Source organism: Carettochelys insculpta, chromosome 5, assembly GCF_033958435.1.
Source record: "Carettochelys insculpta isolate YL-2023 chromosome 5, ASM3395843v1, whole genome shotgun sequence".
NCBI classification, from domain to species: Eukaryota; Metazoa; Chordata; order Testudines; family Carettochelyidae; genus Carettochelys; species Carettochelys insculpta.
The window spans coordinates 63478960-63499402 of record NC_134141.1 but is presented as its reverse complement, the minus strand read 5'-3'; the positions used below and the strand labels follow the sequence as shown (position 1 = coordinate 63499402).

Genomic DNA, 20443 nt, shown 5'->3' with positions numbered 1-20443 from the left:
TGTTTCCCTCAGAGTACTTATGGGGAAATTCTACCAGCATGGGGATAAACAGAGTTCCTTTCCCCCCACTTAGGTCATGGAGCAGTAGCAGAGATACTCCACAAACAGAGTGCATCCACTCATGAGGGTTGTTCAGTCAGTGGATATACATACTTCTACATCCACTAGCTACAGTCCTTCCCCTAGTCCGTCCACTTCCTTTTTTAACATTACCCCTCTGCCCTGCCTGGGCTGGAGACCTGTGGAACACAGCCTCACAGGGCTGACGCATGAGCTCAGCGCCCCCTACCTTTCACATGCCAATGCTGCATATGTAGTGGAGTCTCTCAGGAAGCCTCCCACCCCTGCACTAACACAGGTGCGCCTCCACTGGTTGAGCAATGGTGGTGGTGCTAGTATAGCTAAATCTGCGTCATCTAGCGCTGCTCACGGCAGTACTAGAAGACAAAGTCTTGCGAATGCCTGAGCCCTGGCTCCAGCAGTGCTTCTTGCAGTTGCTGTTGCTTATTATGTGCTAAAGTGGATAAAGTCCCAAGAAGCAGCATTGCACAGGTTGTGCTGCTTATCTGTGCCTCCCTAGGATGATAGGAACTGCCATCTCTGGTAGAATCTGGCCCACTATGAATTTTTCTTCAGTTCTGTAAGAGTGTGAGAGGGAGGCCAGGCAGGGCAGGGCGTAACCAGGGCCTGTTGGCCCAATCAGCCCCACCCCGGTTCACCTGCAGCCAGTGTCAGGAGGAATATGAAGGGAGGGAAGCCAGCCCAGTTCGGGGCTGACCAGCCAAGGGGCAGGAGCTGGCTCTGAGGCAGCAGGGCCCGAGCCAGAGCTGCCACCTGGTTGGCCGCCAGAGGCAGATCCTCAGGACCCTCACCCAGACACAAATGGCGGGAAGCCCCTCCCAGGGAACACCTCTCCCTCTGGAGAGGAAATTAGGTTCTTGGGGCCATGCCCCAGACTTATCCAGTAGACTCTCTGGTGGGGCTGAAGACCCACACTCCAGGTCCCGGCAAGACCACTAGGCCACCCGGTCACCGGTGGGACCCGCTCACAAGTTCCTTTCTGCATTTTAACTTTTTTAACTTTGTTTGACTCACCCCTGTGCATTGAGCAGATGTTTTTAATGCACTGTGAACAATAATGCCTAGCTCGTTTTCAAGTACAATTTGTACACTTGTATGTGATATTCTAGCAAATTGACCCAGCGTTGCTCTGGTATTTAAGTGGAGTAAAGGGGTTTTTTTGTTTTTTTTTTCTTTTCCTCTTTGGAAAATGAAAGGAAAAAGTATATATTTTGTACAAGAATTGTGTTTTTGGAAAAAGAAGTTTGTATTAATAACAGTCTGAGAGTAATTCACAGATTACATAGAGTTTATTGGTAGACAGCAATTGATTTATTCCAGCAAAAGGCAGACAGACTGCAAGGGGGTAGGCGAGTATTGGGGTGTGGGAGGGCTAACAACAGGGAAGAGGCATAGGGGTGAGAGCAGGGGGTCGAGATTTTGGGGGAGATAGCAGGGTGTGGAGGGTGCTGCAGTGAGGGCACCGGGGTGGGAGGTGAGGACAGAGGCCTTGTTGTCTGGTGATGCTGGGGGTGGGGAGCGGAGGTAGAGAAGTGAGGCCAGGGCTTTAGGCGTAAGGGGCTTAGGGCCAGGAGTGGGAGATGCTGGAGTGAGGACAGGGTGATGGGGCCTCAGAGCACAGCGTTTGGTGTGAGCGAGGGGGACAGACGTCACAGCGGGGTTTTTGATGTGGGGGTGGCTTAGGGCAGGGGCCGGGGGCTGAGAGCTGAGAGCCTGGTGAGACGGGGGTCTTAGAAGCAGTGCCAGTGTGAGGTGGGCTGTAGCCAGAGGAAGGGGGTGGAGAAGAGGGAAGGTTTGGGAGTTTGAAAGGGGTAGGGTGGGTGTGGTGAGGGTAGGGGGTGAGGGCAGAGGGTTCCTTGTGTGTGAGAAGGTCAGGGCACAGGATGGGGTGCAGATGGCAAAGTAGGGCTTCTGTTGAGGGTTCAGGGCTGAGGGTAGAAGGTGGTGGAGCAAGGGCAGTGGGGGGGGCTGAGGGCAGAGAGTTGGATGGGGGGGGTCAGAGCAAGGGGTAGAGGGAGGGTCACAGAGCACAGAGCTTACAGCAGGGGGTAGGGAGGTGTACAGGGGCTTACACAGTGGCAACGGTGAGGTGGGGGGCGCAGGGCTGCACTGACCAGCCCTGGCATCTCCTCACAGGGGTCCAAGTCTTGGGTCCTGGCCCCAGTGTCTCTGCAGGGAGGGCTGGACTGAGCCAGTTTCTGCAGCACCAGCTGTAGCTCTTGGGTGGAAGGGTTGCCTTCCCACACTCCAGGGGAGGCTGGGGCTAGGTTCCCTGTTGTGGGGGCCTTCCCCTGTCCCAGCATGAACTGGGCAGCGAGGGGAGTGATATGGGGCTCAGCGGGAGTTGGCAGGGGCTGGAGCCAGTGCTGGGCTGTGCCAGGGAAGCAGTTCTTTTCCATGGCCCCAGCACAGCAACAGCAGGGGGACCAGGGCCAGGGCTTTTTTCACCAGCTCTGGGGAGTGTGGCAGGGGGGTAAACCAGGCCTGTGGCTAGGCTGGTTTTCCCAGCCGCAGCATGAACTTGTGGGGGAGCTCCTTGGCAGCTTAGACAACTGCATTCATCTATTGTAACGAAAATGCACCTGTTCACACAGCATAGTGTTCAGTGGCAAGAGTTTTTTTTGTGTCTTTGAGCAAGTCAGTTAGTATTATCTCCAATTCAAAGTAGTAACAACCTACATTCCAGGGTTGAGTCTGTTAGTTCTAAAATCCTCTCGTTGAACAGCAACAGAGCAACTAGCAACAGAAATGATAGTCTGTGTCCTAGAGATTCTTTCACTGAGCAGCTTCACTCAACCAAGAACAAACCCTACAAGATCGGGCTTGGAACAGATCACCGGGGAGAAAGTTGACTTTCTTTTCTCGATGACATAGGTTAAAAAGTTGATTGTGTTTGATGCTAAGAAGCGCCTCACGACATTTCAAGCTTTGCAGCACCCCTGGGTCACAGGAAAGGCAGCCAATTTCGCACATATGGATAATGCACAAAAGAAACTTCAAGAATTCAATGCTCGGCGTAAACTTAAGGTAAGTCTCCGCATTTAACTTTGAAAGCATATATAGCCACGTTGACCATTAGTGAAGCCTGACAAAACTATCAGTTTGTTTAAAAAAATCTATTCTGCTGTCCTTTTCTAGACTAACTGTGTAACTGGACAAGTGAAAATGTGCAGGGCTGAGTGGAAAGCACTATAGAAACAAAACTGCTAAGAGTAGGACTGTTTGTGGTGTAGTTGGAGCTGTGCTGGCTCCAGGAGAGTACAGAGAGGAGGTGGGGGAGGTCATATTTTCCATTAGACCAGCTTTTGTGGGTGGGAGAGAAGATCTTCTGAGCATACAGAGAGTTCTTCTTTCAGGCCTGTGTAAGCTCAGAAATTTATCTCCCTTACCAGCAGAAGTTGGTCCAATAAAAGATATTGGCTCACCGATATGGTCTCTAGATTAGGAATGACTTTCTAAAAGCTTTCCTTTTTCAAGCCCCTAGTCAGAGCACATGGCTCAGTGGTTCCCTCATGGAGTCCTACATCTGCAAACCTGGGGGAAGCTTAATCTACTTGGGTAAAATTTCATTTATTATTATATATTTGGCATTACGGTACCCTTGAAATGCACGTGCCGTTCCCACGGATATCAACAGGAGTGTGAGACGTGTTGAGAGCATTCAACTTTATCCACAGAGGCAAGATTTCAGAAGTAACTGCCTATATTATGCACACCAGTACGCTCATTCAGCCGCAAATTTGCATTTTCCTGTTATTACCAGTATCTTCACAAGCACTGGGGGAATTATATACCTTCCCCACCTGAAAGCACCAGCTGTCCAAATGTGACTTCTGTGGGAATTAGATCAGGCCAATAATTACCCATTTGTTCTTTGCTGGGATAGTGTGCATGAAAGACTTAGGCGCTGGTGAGAAAAATTTCAAAGCTGCAAATGGTAGGTAGGCACCTAACTGGTAAAGAGTTTGCAATTCTCCACCCTGTGCTCTTAATGTTGGTCTTTAATGTGTATAGTATGTGCTTTGAAAGAGACTCACAGAGCATTTGATCACAATGTTTATGAATGACACTTACTGAGTAGCTATAGATCAGAGAGACCATCTTTATCATGGTCAAATGAGGATAGCAACAAACTAGCCTCAAGACTGGGAACTACCCAGTCCATGCACAGACAGATTCACAAGAAAGGAATTACCCATAAATTTCATTTGTTCTCATGTTTCAGTGCTCTTAGGGAATGTGGCAGAAGGAGGCCAGAATTGTTGTGAAGGTTTACAAAGATTTCGGGAAGCTTTAGGGATGGGCAATAAACAGCCCATGGACCAGATGCATTTCACCAGTCTTAGCCCCTGGTGGGCTGCCAGCACCTTATTTACCTGTGCATGCACAGCTGTGGCCACTGGCAGCTCCTGCTGGCCGTGGATCGCCATTCCCAGCCAATGGAAGCTGTGGGAAATAGTGATCCATGGCCAAAGGGAGCTGCTATTGGCTGTAATTGTGGACTTGCAAGTAAATAAAGTGACGGTTGCCTGTCAGGGCCTAATGCTGGCAAACCACATTCAGTCCAGGGTCACTTACTGCCCACCCCTACTCTAGACATGATCCATAGTGCCCTATACAGAACAGTCTTACAATTACCCACCAAAGTTGTTCTCTTCAGAAACATTTTCATCACCTTAAAGCTAGATTTACAATGTGCTACCCACGGAGTGCAAAATTAACTCCTCCTGAGTCAGGTGCTGCGTTTACTGCTCCAGGAGTCGCTAGTGGTTTGTGTCGGTTTTGCAGATTTGATTATGGATTCTCTTTGTGATCTCACACCACTGATCTATTTTGCAACCTTGAACTGAGCACGTTAAAAAGCAAAAAACGAACACCAAGATTTCAGATGAATTAGAACTAGGCTCTTTGAGTTTATTTCTTTATTGTTCTTTATGTTAAGGACAGAACTACCAAATAGCTAAAAACATGAAAGCCATTCTTTCTTCAAAAAAAACAAACAAAAGATGAAATGTAAATCTCAGTACTGAATCAATAAGGGTATGTACAGTCATGCACATATTGCTACAATTGTACAAGTAGTGATTCATATAAAATTATCTCCACCTCCAGTATATAAGACCAAAGTAAGAGTCATTTAGTGTTTTCTTGGTCTACTTAAAGCCAGGTGTTTAGAAAATAATTATAATGCTAAAAACTCCAGAATCAACCGTGGTGTGAGTTCCAGCACAGTACATCAGAACTGTTTCTCGTATACTAACTTCTACGGTAGGGCCAAAAGTAAAGGTCATTACACTTGTCTTTGTAGTGCATTATTTTACCAGTAATGTGATCTGTTTCTAGTCCATCAATCTAATGATGTCCTCCCACATCCCTTCACTGCGTCATCCACTTGTCCCTTAAATATGTTTCTGCTTTTTAAGCTCAGCTTTTCCAGGCAGGGATCAAGGGGCAGATCCTAACTGGTGTAAACTGGAGAAGAGACAATTTACACCAGCAAGAGAATGCCAGAGTCTTTCTATAGATCGATACAGAACCTAACATGTTTTGAACTTTATTGTAATAACAGCCACTTCACATTGAGCATATTTTATGAAATAATCAATATGATTATACTTATGGAAAAAATGTTTGTTTTTTATGGCCCCATGTTGATTGGGGTATTTTATTTTTAAATTAGGTAGAGAAACATCTGAAAAAATGGTCGTTTGTCTTTAGAAATAGTGTGTTTTTCACATATTGTTATTTCAGATGCTACAATTTACTTAATTAGTGAAAAGGTGCTAAAATTCCCTGCTCAGATGAGACTAAGGTTGGGGTTCATTTACACTGCCTGTCTTTGTCAGGCCGCAGTGAAAGCTGTTGTGGCATCAACTCGTCTTGGGAGTGCCAGCGGTCACAGCAGCCATGACAGCAATAAGCCCAGCCGTAATCCATCTCCAGTTCAAGACAGTGAACCTGAACAGAAACCTACTCAGGAAGTAGAAGCCGCATCAGAAGAGAAGCCTTAGGTCATTTGCTTTCTTCTCTCAGCTGAGGTTTGTCATTTCATGCACCAGCTATCTTGCCAGTCAGCAAGAAAGGTTTGTTAGCATGGCCTCTCTGGTGGTTCTACCTTGGAGTGCACAGTGCACAAGCTGGTGATCCTACCTTCAATGCATGTGACTGCTTATGAAAATAGTAAATTGTCTTATCAGGCATGTCATGGATACAATGTTAGTTGCCATAATACCAACAAGTGAAATATGAGAGTGCGTAAATATGATTTACATTAATGCATACACTTCATATGCCTTTAGAAAGTGTTTAGAGGTGACATTTGAAATGAATACTTTTTAGTTTTGTTTTAAAGATGCAGACATCTCCTAGAGATCATTTCTTTGAAACCGTTTCCTTTCAGAATGATAATCCCACAGTAAATCAACGGGAACTAATGTCAAGCCAATGCTTTTAAAATGACATCTAAAATGTTGAACTTTTTACTGGAAATATTTGTAAAGTGTTTACAAGGAGAACGTAGTTTAGAGGTTTATATACAAAAACATTCCACTAATCCTGGTAAAAAAAAAAAAAAAAAATGAAACAGTATTTTAAGTGGCCATGAAACTGTATGTTCCTCAAGCTCATGTTGAGAATGCCTTACTCTGCTTTTCAGAGTTTATATACAATATTTTAAAGATAACCAAAATTACTCTGATTTCTGCCACTCATTCTCTAGTTAAATGTTAGCAAAACAAAATGACACGTTAGCATAAAATAAGATTAAGGTCATTGCAAGTTTTTTAAGATGCTGTTGTATTTATTCATGGTTTTGTAAAGTTGTGCAGCTAGAAAACATTTGTATGGGGGAAATCTCCAGTCACATTTGAAATACTTGAAGAAAGCAGCTCTACTGCAGAGTAATTTTAGTGGGGGGCACTCAGCTAATACAGCGATCAGAAACTTAAGGGATGAATAGATAAATGCAACCTGGAAACATTGTCCTCATGAGTAACTTAGTTTTCCATCATTTAATGTATACTCAATGAGTCCAAATTTTGCTAGTAAGGGATCCCAGTCCTGTAAAATGATCTACGTGGGCAAATCCCTGAACAAGTGCATAGGTGCTGGAATTTGTTGCTGGTGTGATGCTGCCCTGGTTTGAAATGATTTCCATCATATGCACAGTTTGGTTCAGTGGCTCTCAGCATGATACAGTTATTCCAGCACCCTGCCTCTGTAGAGTTCCTATTAATTCAATTAAGGTATGTGAGTATGGATCAGCTTTCAGGATAAGAGCCAAGCTCTTTATCCTACTTTGATCAAATTTGACATAATTGATACGAACTGAAGATTGATCAACATTTATTTTGTTAATTACAGTGATAGTACCTGAATTTCATAATGTATATTGCAGAAATGACAAAAGAAGCTGAATTATGCTAGTGCCATTTGTCATTTGTTACACCTCGTAATACAGATAGTTACCTAAGACCCTCATAATCCGTTCAACCTTCATGTTTTGCTTTAGTTGTTTTGTTTACAAGTTGCTTTGCTTGACAAAAGTTGCCTTGAAAAACAACAACAAACCCTATTTCACCTACAGTGAGAAGCCACGGTAAATTTGTTTGTTGAAGTTAAAATAAAAGGTATTGAAATCCTATTATTCATATGGTAGGTTTGCTAAATAAAAATCGCCATGTTAATTGATCAGTCCTTTAGCCCCCTGCCTCCCCACAATAAATTGTACCAATGCTAAAACAGAAAAATGAATTGCCTGAAAGGGAGACATCTTTGCAAAGTGGGAATGTGAGTTTTCTAGTGCATAGGCTACACTAGCCCCTCCTTTTGCTATGGTAATATGGCACTTTGGAATATGCTAATGAGGCACTCCATGAATATGCAGTGTCTCATTAGCATAATGGTGGCCACTTGCACTTCGAAACTGCCAGTTTCAAAACACACACCGCCTGTGTAGCCGGGGACCTTTTGAAATGGCCCCCTGATTTCAAAACCCCCTTCTTCCTATCTGGTTTTGGGAAGAAGAGGCTTTCAAAATCGGGGAGTCATTTTGAAAGTTTCCTGGCTACATGGGTGGCGTGCATTTCAACAGCAGCAATTTTAAAGCACTCATGACTGCTGTTATGCTAATGGAGTGCTGCATATTCATGGAAGGACCTCATTAGCATATCCTGAAGTGCCACATTCCCGTAGCCCCTCCCGCTAGTGCGGCCACAGCCACTACGTTTTACCCATTTCTCGAAAGGATTAACAGTTGCACAGCAAAGTTTTGGTGTTCAAGTGCACAGCTAAATTTTAAAGCACAAATATAGATCTTTTTCCGGGCTGTAGCTCTTGGGAAGAAAATAAGTGTATGTGCTAAAAACACTGGGAGAGTTCTTCCTGTTATCATGGCAGCAGGGCATCTCTCTGATATTGCAGATCTAATTAAATAGGCTAAGGTAGGAGTCTACAGATCTGAATTTGAAAAAAAGAAAGCACACTCCCTATAGGTACAGCCACTTAGAAGAGGGTGAGGGGCACATCCCACTGCCTGACATTTGACTGTCTTGTTTGTCCCCCTTGAGGAGGCAGTGGGATGCATTTTCACCCCGGTCTCTTCTTGGGGTAGAATAGCAATTCTGTCGTGTTCAGTCAGTAATTAGTTCTGTAGGAGCAGCTGGATTGATACAGGGTTTTTCCTTTGTTTCAGTTAGCTTGCTCTCACTTCAGCAGAGGAACAGACCACGTAGGTATTTCATACTTCATGAGTCTATTGTTCATCCTCCTTGAATAGAGATAGCAATGTCTGAAATCTCTTTGTGCAGAATAAAATCGTGGTCCCAATAGCCGTGTCAGATGATTCTGTGATAAGTTACACCAGAGGCTTTGTCTCAAACTTACCACAAGTACAAACCAAACGTGTAAACAGTGTAATAGAGGCAACGTGGTATTGCATGTGAGAGGCTGTACAAGGTTTTTACAGACTGCCTCATTATCCCTTCAGTATTTTCAACACCCAGTTAAGCTGCTTATGATGCGTGAATAACGTGTGTGACCAGCACGCTTAACATACGCACTGGAACATTACACAGCAGGAGTGGCACTATGTTGAGGCATTCCTGTTGGCAAAGGAAGGACTATTTCCGACACTGCTTTATCTCTGATAAGCTGCCCCTTGGCTGGTGTTGTCAGGACACTGACTTGAAACTGCAGCATGGTTTAGCATAGATCTGCACAGACCTTGGCAATGAATCTCCCAGCCCGAGAGGACAGACTCGGCCACGCCACACTATGCCATGCCGGCACTCTCAAAATAATCAGTGTTGATAGTGCTTTCAAGTTGTTGCTCAGGCTGAAGCTTGCACACTGAAGGTGCTGGAGTTCACTCTAACTCTTATGCTCTTGAGAGTCTGCCTGTTACTGAGAACAGTATGTGGTTTAGTTTTGATTTTGCGTTGATTACCTTCTCTCCTGCAAAGTGACTACTCAACAGGGCCCTTCAGCCACAAATGGGAGCTGCGTGGATCTGGAGAACCTGCAGTTTCAGCGTCTCGGAACAGAGCACTGTTCTTAGAGGCAGTGCAGAGGAGATCATTGGCCCACAACAATGCATGATCAAAATTAAAATTCAAAGAGCCCGAGTGAGAATCTGGTGCTGTGATACATCCCCTTCCCAAAAAGCCCTCCTCCCTGTGAATGCCTATCCCTTTAAAATTAAGTGTGGAAGACACAGTCCAAAGCTATTAGAGATTTCTGATCATTTGGAAAACTTCATTTGTAATTGAATTCGTACAAAGTTCAGGAAAACAATTAACTCTTTAGGGGTTGGCTTGTTACACAAAGTAGAAATAGAAATCACTAGCTAAGTGCACTGTGAATGGGCTTGTGTGTATCATGGCCATGATCATCCCCGAGCGCAAAAGAGCACTAAAAAACGCCAGCCAGAAATGTGTTAGAAGAAAGGGCATTAGCTGTCCTCCCTCCAAGAACATGCAGCCAGGCTGGCATGTAGAAAGGAGTGATAAGAGCCAACCAGCATGTAGCAGGGCAAGAGGTTGGTAAGCCATCGCCCATACTGTTGTACAATGAGAGGAACTGGAGAAAGAGGGTGAGGTTTTAGGAGGGACTAACTCAGAAAAATAAGTTGAGCCAGTTGAGCCCTGTCTGCTTTCCCCATCTGGCTGATCCTTCAGCCTGTAACACTGGCTACTACATATGTAATAAAGGTCTCTTGTTCACTAATTCCTGCCTGCTGCATCGCTAAGAGCATATCTACCCTTAAAACAGTGCAGCAGTGCAACTGTATCACTTCCATGGAGACACTACTATGCCAACAGGATTGTTTCTCCCATCAGTACAGTAAATCCACCTGCACAAGAGGCAGTAGTCCCGTCAGCAGGAGAAGTCCTGTGCGTATGTAAGCAGGGGTGAAGTTAGCATAATTACAGGTCGATTTTTCACATCCCCAAGCAACATAGCTGTATGAGTGTAAGCTTATAGTGGTCTTACTGTCACGAAAGTAGATATAGGTCAATCTAGCATTCCAAGGAAACAGGAGAAGTGGATAACTATACCACAGCATCCACTACTGGGCAACAGTAGGTACAAGAAAGTGAAACAATGTTAGGAACTCCATGTGACCAGCGTGGCAATGGGTCATTGGCATTAAGCGCAGCTGCAGTCTCAGGAAGTCCCAGATAGTGAGTGGTGAGTTGACAATATACCTTCCCCCATCTTTCACACACACCATCATTTGTTATGTCAGAACAGAGTTCTAATATATCCTGCACTGAAGTGCGTAGATTAAGGCTGCCTAGGGCTTCTTTAACTGGTGCACTCTTTTCCTTTTTGGGAGCAGGCATGGAGAACATATGGTCTGTCCTTAGACCCTGCCACCTAGCATCCTTCCACAGCTCCCACTTCTTGCCGACTGCAGGAGTGACTTGGTTTGTGTACTGGAATGTGGTACACACAAACTCTTTGTGAGAAGGCTGTAAATTTTTCTGACGAATCATTGCAAAGTCTACTTGTTTGAAAACGGCATTCACTGCACAACCAATGGAACTATCAAGATCCAGACTAGCTGTCATTTGTACACTGAAGTGAGGAAAAATGCTATTATAATGTTTAAAATGTGAAAGGCGCCTAATTCAAAAAACTACCTAAGAGACGGACACAACGGGATCTTCATTACAATAGCTTTGTTACATACTAACTGAGCAAGTCCTCCAGATTCCCTAGGTTCATTTTTTTGTGTTCTATAACTTGAAATGTTTCAGATTTTTAAAGCTACTTTTTATGATCCATTTAAATGTCTCTTTCCTCTTTTGCTGAAGATTTTAATAACCAACACAGTTGTTAGAAGAATGCCACTTTACACTGCAGGATGTAAACCTTACAGCCTGTATAGTTGGTTGACAATTAATGCAGGATCTACACTGAAATCAGGTGCAAGACACATTTCTTTGACCTTGTTTTCAGAATAAACGTATAGCAATGTACCTATGTGTGCACACAAATGTTTTTAAAACATGCCATAACAACACACACTGTTGCACACACTTCTTGCAATACAAGCAGACGTTAGTCATGTCACTTAAGCCACAACTGGAACATGCTCAGACACTGTGGGGAAAAGCATAGTGTAAGAACTTGTACCTGAAACAGACAAATTCTGTCTTCAGACACAAACAGGTTACTTTAACTGACTTCAGTGCATACACGTATAACACTACACATAGTTACAGTACTGAAAACTCTCATAGTAGTCATGTCCGCTTTAAACAGGGCAGCACATTTTTAAAGATACTCAATGTAATTTGTCAATATTGCTCAGATGGAAGGTGAGCTATAGGGTTTTCATTACAATATATATGGCCCACTTGCCTCAGGACAAAATTTCTTCCAAGGGGGAGTCTGTTCTCAGTAAAGGTAGGTAGCTTCAGCTTAGACTAATAAATATTGGGAGCTAGATTTTCTATTTTCTATTGTGACCCTTTGTGCCAGTCAGCCAGCAGAAAGCTGGCCTGGAAGGAGTGCCCTATCTACCTTAGTTATCTATTGAACAATGAATTTTGATTGGGCTGGAGGAATATTGGGCTTCGATGATCCTCATCTGATGTAAAGGTCCTTTGTAGTTACAAATTTCTAGTGCAACTGAGTCAGTGCTTAGGCTGCTCTAAATGGCCTCAAGGGGGCCCAGCTGCAAGATGACGTTGGGTGCAGCTTTGAATCCAGGAGGAAAACAGACCCCACAGTTCTGAGCATAATTTGCCACAGTTCTGGGCACAATTGCTTCTTACTCTTTTACAGGGTAAATGATAGACATAGAGGACCTGCCATGCTGGTGAATGTCAGTTGTCCCAGCTTATACCTATGTAATCTTGCATCTCGGGGACCAAAGCGTTAATCTGCCAACACCTAAATATCAAACACAGAGAATCTCATCTTTTTCAGTTTGCCATTTAAAATTCTGGTTTCATTTAACAAATGATAAATTATATCTTAAGAAAGGCATAAATTGCTGCCTGTTGTTCTTCCTTCTCAGCTACTGTCTTTTTCGTGGCATCAGACCCCATAGGGCACACCTGGTACTTAACTGGCTGCTAGTCCTCGGGAAGCGGTAGCATCTGACTTCTTGGCAGGGTTCAGCTGAAAGTTGTACAGTTGCCTTTGGGTCTGTCAGATGGTTACGCCACTGCTATTTGAGTCATCTCGGTCTCTGGCAAAAATCTGCTCTTGATCGGCCAATTAGAAATACATTCCATAGTAGACCTTTCACATGATTTTCCTGAGTCTTTTTTGATCAGCTAGTTGGATTTGTCCATCTTCTCCACACTTCCTAGATTCCTGCATATAATGCCTTCCTAATTACCTGCTGCAGCCTTGGTCACCCTCTGTTTTCTTTATCAACAGAAGAAATGCCAGTCTTTTTGACAGCAGTACCACAATGCTGCATAACAAAGATTAGGACTTGTAGAAAAATTCAGCCCTAAAAGGTAGCTGGGTCTGCCTTAGATCTTTCAGGTCCACTGTGTTCTAACGTTCAGATGGTAAAGGATTCCAAACAGAGTGACTCTCACAAAAGAATGGTATTCCAGTGTTCTTGGCAGTGGTGGCTTACGAATGCTTTGTGCTAAAAATCTGCTTTTGTCAATTATACCTTTTCCCAGCTCATTACACAGAAGTCTTAGCTTCAGTCGTTCTTAATAAGCATTTAATGTCTTAAGTGCAATAGATCTGAAAACGATAGTCCCTGCTGTGACCTTATTTTGAAACATTGTGGGAATGAGAGTCTTACTTTTATTTACTTGTCACCATTTGGACAGTCTAATAGCAATATTAAGCTGTAATATTTGGTCCCCATATTGTAAAAATGTAAAGAATTTACCATGTTATAATATAAAACAATTGAAATTAAATCCCGGCAATTTAGAAGTATAGATACACAGCGGGGGGGTGGGGAATCTAGCAAACAGAAAAGAAGTGTCATTTTTCCCTCACTGAACCTATTCATTTTTATGTGACTTGCCAGGTATCATCCTGTAGGCAGCATTTTGACACCTCTAAGGTTAAGATAGGATACGTAGTATGATGAGCAGCTGGGAATGGCCTGGATTTGACCCAGATACAATACATATGACTGTCCATTGTATCCCATTCATTCCCCATAATAACTGTGCAGGAAGCCATTGCTTTTTATCAGCTCTTGAAGTTTTATTCCAGGCCCTCTCTTCTGTTTCTTCAGAAGGCAAGTCTGCCTCTTGGAGCACAACCAGCTGCTTTTCAGGGTGAGGTCAATAGGAACTGTTGAGTGCACAACAATTCGGAAAAAATCAGGCCACGATTTAGTTGCCTATCATCAGCAGGCTCCTGGGTTTGACCATTTTGACCAATATGTACTATTTATAACTGTAAGCAATTTGCGTTTTTGTAATGTCTTATTTTGCTGACGTCATAACCTCTTGTACGTAGCACTGAAGTTCTGGCTGATTGCCAGGATAAGATGTGGGTTGGGCAAAGGCATTGTGCCCCCACCCCCCACCCGTTCTCAAGCTGGTGCAGGTGAAAACTATTGTAATTTGAAAATCAGACTCTAGCTTAGTTGAGGTTATAAAGCAGCTCCTTCAAAAGTTGACTGAGAACAGTGTTGCCGATAAGAGACGCAAGATTAGGGTTTAACGTTGCAAATATATGTGCAGTTTAAAAACTTTCTGATGGCCTGTTTTTCCCAAATAACCCTCAGACTAAGCCTGCATCTTCTCCTGCACCTCAGTCATGGGAGATAGTGGTCAGCCAAGTACAGGCTACCTTGAAACCTTTACCGAACTCTGGGTTCTCAAACTCTGGGTCAGGGCCCCCCAAGGGGAGTCCCAGCCAGGGGTGGTGGGTATCATAAGGTGGAGGAGGTTGTGCCTCCTCAGACAGTCTGGCTTGGCCCTGCTCATGCTCTGCTCCCAGGCCCTTTCCTGTCTGCTTCCTGTTCCCTTCCCGCTCTTCTGTGGTAGAGAGGCCGAGGCAGGCTGGGGCCAAAGCTCACAAAACCCAGGACTGGTGGGGCTGGGGCCACTTTGTGTCCTCTCCCTGGCAATCCAGGGCTGGAGCTGGGGGCCCAAGGGCCATGCTGCCCTTCTGAGACTCCACAGTGGAGGCAAATGGGGAGCCAGCAGCTATTATGAGGGGTGCTCTGGGCTCTAGCAGAGGAGGGAGAAACAGGAGGGGCAGAAGGGAGGTTTGTTCATCCACTGTCTTCGGTCACAACTCTGTTTTAATGAGGTCATGAGGTCAGGCTAGGGCCTGGGCCAAAGCTGGAGCCTGAGCCCCGCTGACTGGCTCTGGGGCTGAAGATGGGGAGCTTCAGCGGTGAGCAGTGGGACTCAAGCTATGGCTTTGCCCTCCTGCCCCTGCGCTGGAGTGATGGAGCTCAGGTTTTGGCTTTGTCCCCGGGTGGCAAGGTTTTACAGATTGAGCCCACAGCACATACAAAATTTGTGTCCACATCTGTATCCGCTAAAATAAGCCACAGATATCTGCATCCACACCTATGGATTTGCAGGCCTCTAGTTGTAAGGACAGTTCTGATACTCAGGGTTTTGTCATATATAGATGTCTATTCCCACCCCACAACCCTGTCTCAATTTTTCACACTTGCTATCTGGTCAGCCTACCTCTCTCTCCCACAAGGCTGCCAGACTCAGCCGTTGCTCCAGCCCAAGCGAGACATTGTCTGGGTGGGAGCGGGGCCAATCTATGTTAGTGAAATTCCTGTCTTTCCCCTAGGAGGACCCACTTTCAGCGCACATGAGCTCAGTTGGGGATTAAAACCTGCAGATATCCTATGATCATTTCATCAGTTTGAATCTTTAGATCTCTGACCTGGCAAGCTGAGGAACAGAGCACAAGCAGGGTGTCATATATTTGAGCCTCACGGATGTGAGATGCCAGCATCAAAGCCTGAACCTACAAATATTTACATACACCCTTCACTTTATCTCGTGAAGTCAATGTGTAAGGCTGGGCATGCGTGTACATCTTTGCAAGATCGAGACCTAATGGCGCTAGTCAACCTCTGAAAGTAAAACATTCCAAATGTAAATAGAAACAATTATATAGGTTTATATACACTTTAGGTTCAGGAGCTAGTGCTGCTAGAGTTTCTGTAATATTACATATTTCTGTGACTGCCGGAGGAGACAATCGTAGCATAATAATGTAGTAGCCACCAAAGGTATTAATACTCTTACACTCCCTCTAATTTGGTTTTATTTTCTATTATGCACATTCTACAAATAGTCTCCAGTGCTAAGAGGGTGACCATCTCTTTTCTAAAACAAAATGCTCGCCAGTCTTAAATGGAGCTTTCTAATTAGTCTGCATTCTGTATTGTCTTATGCAGTCACTGCTTTGCATTGTTCTGTACAATACTTTAGAGAACTGGAGCCACAGCTCCTGGGAAAATCGTAGGACACTAGAACTGGAAGGGACCTCAAAAAGTTATCAAGTCCAGTCCCCTGCCCTCATGGCAGGACCGGGCACCGTCTAGACCACCCCCAATAGATGTCTATATTACCTGCTCTTAAATGGTACAGACCGTACAATATACAGGGTAAACAACATGACAGAAACGAGAACCAGGGTGCCTGTGGCAAAAAAAGCCCTGTATGTAATTTTGGTGGGGAAAAGTGCTCTTCAATTTAAAAATGTATTGATTAGCCCAAAGAAATTTAAAAAAAAAAAAAAAGTAAAAAACAAGGACCCACCAGCCACGACATTCCCATAACAAAAACACAGCATAACCGCACCTGGAACCTGTAGTTCTCTTAATATAGTGTATGGCCTCTTCGTCAGTCTGCTGTACCAAACCAGGGGCATGTTCTGACTGCTTCATGCACGTAGCTTCAAATACCCTTCCTGCACTTGCTACTCAGCAAAGCAGGCCTGGTAAGTGTTGAGCGGGAGTTTCTTGGGGACAAAGGGTGTGTAAAACATTAGATGAGGCAGAATGTTGCATGTGTATGTAAGTGTATGAAAAACATCTTTCTTCGGTGGATCTGCTATATCCTGCTGCAGGAGTAGCCGCCCCAGCAAACAGAGGCTAAGGAAGCCCTGTCGGTTCATGCATCATTCCCTTTTCCTGCTCAGGCACAGCCCTAGAGGGAGTGTTAATCTATGAGCATGTCTCGTTCTCAGAAGTACCTCAACAGAGTTTTGCATGTTATCATTACACTCTACACATGCCTCTGGGGTGATTGTGAACTGCCTTTGCATAATAACAAAACATACTGTACATGCTTCCTCAGGCAAACCTCAGGGCTGCCTTTGAATTACATAGAACACGTCCCCACTCACTCACCACATCTGTCTGGCAGTGTGGTACATAACGGGGCTGCTTAAATAGCAGAAATAGTTGCCAGACAGGGTATTTTAATGGGCTTGTACAGGTTGCACCTCCCTTATGGTTGGAACCTGACAGGACCCAAACAAGAGAATTTGCCAGAGGAGGGGATGTCTAGGGCTTCTGGCTCTAGACAGTCCTGCACACCCAGGGCTGCTGCAGCTCCAGCATCTCTCCTAAGGACTCCAGGCTCAGCCTGAGCTGCCAAGGGGCTCCAGCGCCTGCCCCCGGCTGCTGCAGGGCAGCCAAGCAACTCTGGTTGTGTCCCCTGGCCCTGCAGAGCAGGCAGGGGGCTCTGGTAGCCAGCTCTGCTGCTCCAGGGCAAGCAGTGCTCTTGCACCGGACACAGCACCAGCCTGGCACTCTTTCATCCTGGAACATTCATGGAACTGCTGGCCCATGAATGTTGCCGGCTGAGAGAACCAGATTTGAGAGGTGCAACCTGTATTTTACAAAGTGATAGGTTAAAGGGGTATGTGGTGGAGCTAAGCCGCGAGGTGACCAGAAACCTGAGGAGCTTGCGCAGGAGCAGGAAATTCCCTACAACACTGCGCAGCCCTGGGACTGGTGGATCCATTTCTCTGCAGATCTGCTGAACTTTCCTCACCAGTAGGTAGATGCCTAGGAGCCAGCAAAAGCTCTGTTGCCACTGTCTGTTAGAATAGGTCCTTTCTGGACGGTGTAAAGAGATGCCCTGTGCACAGGCTGGCTACTGGGGCTATGTCCTGGCTCTGACTTCGGGCAAGCTGCTCATTAGTGTTGTAGTTTTACCTGCCCTTGCTTTCTGACTTGGAGAGGTGATGAATTTAAAGCGTCAATATCCAGGTCAAATATGTGATCAGTAAATTACTACTGGAGTGTAGAGATCTTGAGTTGTGAAGGCAAAAAAGCCTGTTACAATGATACACTCTCTGCTTCCTTTAACTAAAGAGAGCTGTGAACCGCTCTAGTCCAGCAGTCTCCTGTCTGGCATCATCCAGCCAGCCACTTATCATAGGTTTGGATAAGTTTCCTGTGGGCCCATAAAGTTTGTTTACAGCCACCAGTCCTGGCTCTCAATGTTCTATGCTGTTTTTGAGCTGTATTTTACCCCTAAATGTCTTCTAAGAGACAAGTAAGCAGCGAAAAGTATTGGTAATGCTGCTAGACAATATTGACCTCCTGGCAAATTCTTTTGTTCCGCATCAGTCAGGTCCCGAGGGTGCCGGACTAGCGAGGTTCAACTTGTAATATGGCAACACTTCCAAAACAAATTGAATGGTGCTATTGATCTGTTATAAGGTACATTTTGTAATCCTATTATACAAAGCTAGGAATAGTTGAGTTTGGTCTGTACAAAATAGTCTGTATACTTACTGGACTCCTTAACCTGTATTTTCTCAACTCTGCTATGCTCTCTCTATATCTGACATACTGCTTTACAACTGGCTGTGTAAGAACAATCTTGTACCATCAACCATGCTGACTTTTAATAACAGAAACATAGTACAAAAAAAAAAAACGTAGGGCAGCCTGTAGAGTGTGCACACTATTTCAGGCTAATCCTAGTTGTATAATATCTTTTCTCATACTGTTTAAATGAACCATAGGGAAAAATTCAAATCTAGAAAGGAGTCTGGAGCAGCAGAACTGGAAATGTATTATATTTGGGATTAATGTAACCTTTTATATGCTCATATGGACATGCTAATATTTGCTAAATGACAAAAAATATGCTTTGATGCTAGGAAGTTTATAAAAATGCATGTACAATACGATAATAAACAAATTACCCTAGAAATGCCTGGTTGTCATTCAACTTTATGAAAAAATTGTACAACAAAATGTGTAATAGGCAGTATAGCACTGTTGCTGTTATAAAGGGCTATCATGGCATTTACAGTGTTTAGTGACTGTACTTTGGCATAGGCATCTTCCTCCTCCTTCCCCTGGCAAAGGAACGTTAGCCATTTTGTACACGAGAGCAGACTTAAGGCGTGTAACATTGAGGTGTATGAAGGGCAGCATGAAAGAGGTTGGCAGGAATAACTGTTGTGACCCACCTGTGATTTCTCAACCCAAGCACACTGACCAGTAAATTGAGAGCCAGGGAACATTCTGCCATTTTATAGCGAGGAAAGCATAAAAAGCTGGGTTCATCTACAAACGTGTGAGAGAGTCCAGTGCTTCATTTAAGTTGCCAAGAAAAAAAATCAATGGGAGTCACAAAGCCTGAATTTGGAGTGTGGCTACAGCGCTCTGTACCACTCCCACCTTCTCCAAGCTGAGTCGCTCCCCTGCCTGCCACTCTGCTGCTGCCTTGAACCAGGCTGCCGAGTTGATTCCCCTGACTCATGTAACTCAGGGGAGGGGTAGCAGGGACAGGAAGGGGTAGGGCTTAGGAGAAGGGGAAGAGCAGGGACAGGACCTGGGGTCAGGGTGGGTTGTCCCATGCCCTGTGTCTTCCCCCCCCTTCTGACTCAGGACAGCCTTGAATGTAGGCTCCCTGTACAATGAATGGGCAGCATTAGGTGCCGCCACAGGGGCTTCACAGAAGTTAGCCAGCCCCGTTCTAAGCTAGCAAAGGGTGATGCCCTAAACCCTGGCTCCTCTGAGACAAACACTCATGTTCAGGAAGATGCCTCTTTCTGAGCACTCTTCAGTTGTAACCCCTGTCTTGGAATTAGTTTCCTAGGCAGTTTTTTGCAAAAGCTGGGGCAGAGGTGAGGGCTCTCTCCAGGTGAGCCTTTTAGCCTGGTGGTTAGGGCACTCTGAGCTGTAGGAGCCCCCCAGCTTAAGTCCCTCCTCTGCCTGAGTGGCCTAACCCCTGCGCTAAATGACAACAGTCCGATGAAAAGTTACAGCACAGGGCAACAAAAAACATTACAGGTGTGAAATCGCTTCCACCATCGGCGCAATTAAGACCATTTGGACTACTCCGCTCAGCAATATGTTGACTAAGGGCTGTCATGACAGCAACTGTCAAAAGCCAGAACAATGTGGAGCAAGGCTGTAGGACCGGCACATAAGACCTAGGGGCTGGGTTACTGACTGAAATGACCAGGCAGCAAGTTTAAAACAAGCATAAAGAAGTACTTTGTCTCATGCCACTCAGTCAACTGCTTGCCAAGGGCTGTTGTGAAGGCCCAAAGTACAACCAAAGGCATTAGGTAAGTTTATCAAGGCTAGGCCTTAGGGAGCATTTACTCCAAAAATGCGCACACCCTGCCAATTTAGACCACTACAGGGTGTAACTGCTGAGCAGCAGTTGTATGATGCTTGGTGGGAGCCTACGTCAGTGATTTGACACAACATGGGAGCTAAACACCATATGCTTTCTGTGATGCTAGCCCCACGTTACTATACTGCCAGTGGTGACGGCAGCTCTACTCCCGTATTACTACTTGCCCTCCCAGCCTTATTAGTTAAAATACAACTTCTTCAGTATGTGCCATGGCTGGAGTGTACACTTAAACAGACGGGCTGGAACATGGCAGTAGTTTAGCT

General features: G+C 45.0%; 1 protein-coding gene across 2 annotated transcripts in view; it reads left to right on the top strand.

The window, feature by feature from the left end:
• CAMK4 (calcium/calmodulin dependent protein kinase IV) overlaps positions 1-18728 on the top strand; it is a 280889-nt gene extending 262161 nt beyond the window's left edge. For both annotated transcript variants that reach the window (XM_074995233.1, XM_074995232.1), the window contains 2 exons: positions 2956-3108; positions 5928-18728. In XM_074995233.1, coding sequence (XP_074851334.1) covers positions 2956-3108; positions 5928-6092 — 318 coding nt within the window. In that variant the 3' untranslated portion in view covers positions 6093-18728. The remainder of the gene's footprint in view (positions 1-2955; positions 3109-5927) is intronic.
• The last annotated feature ends 1715 nt before the right edge of the window (positions 18729-20443 follow it).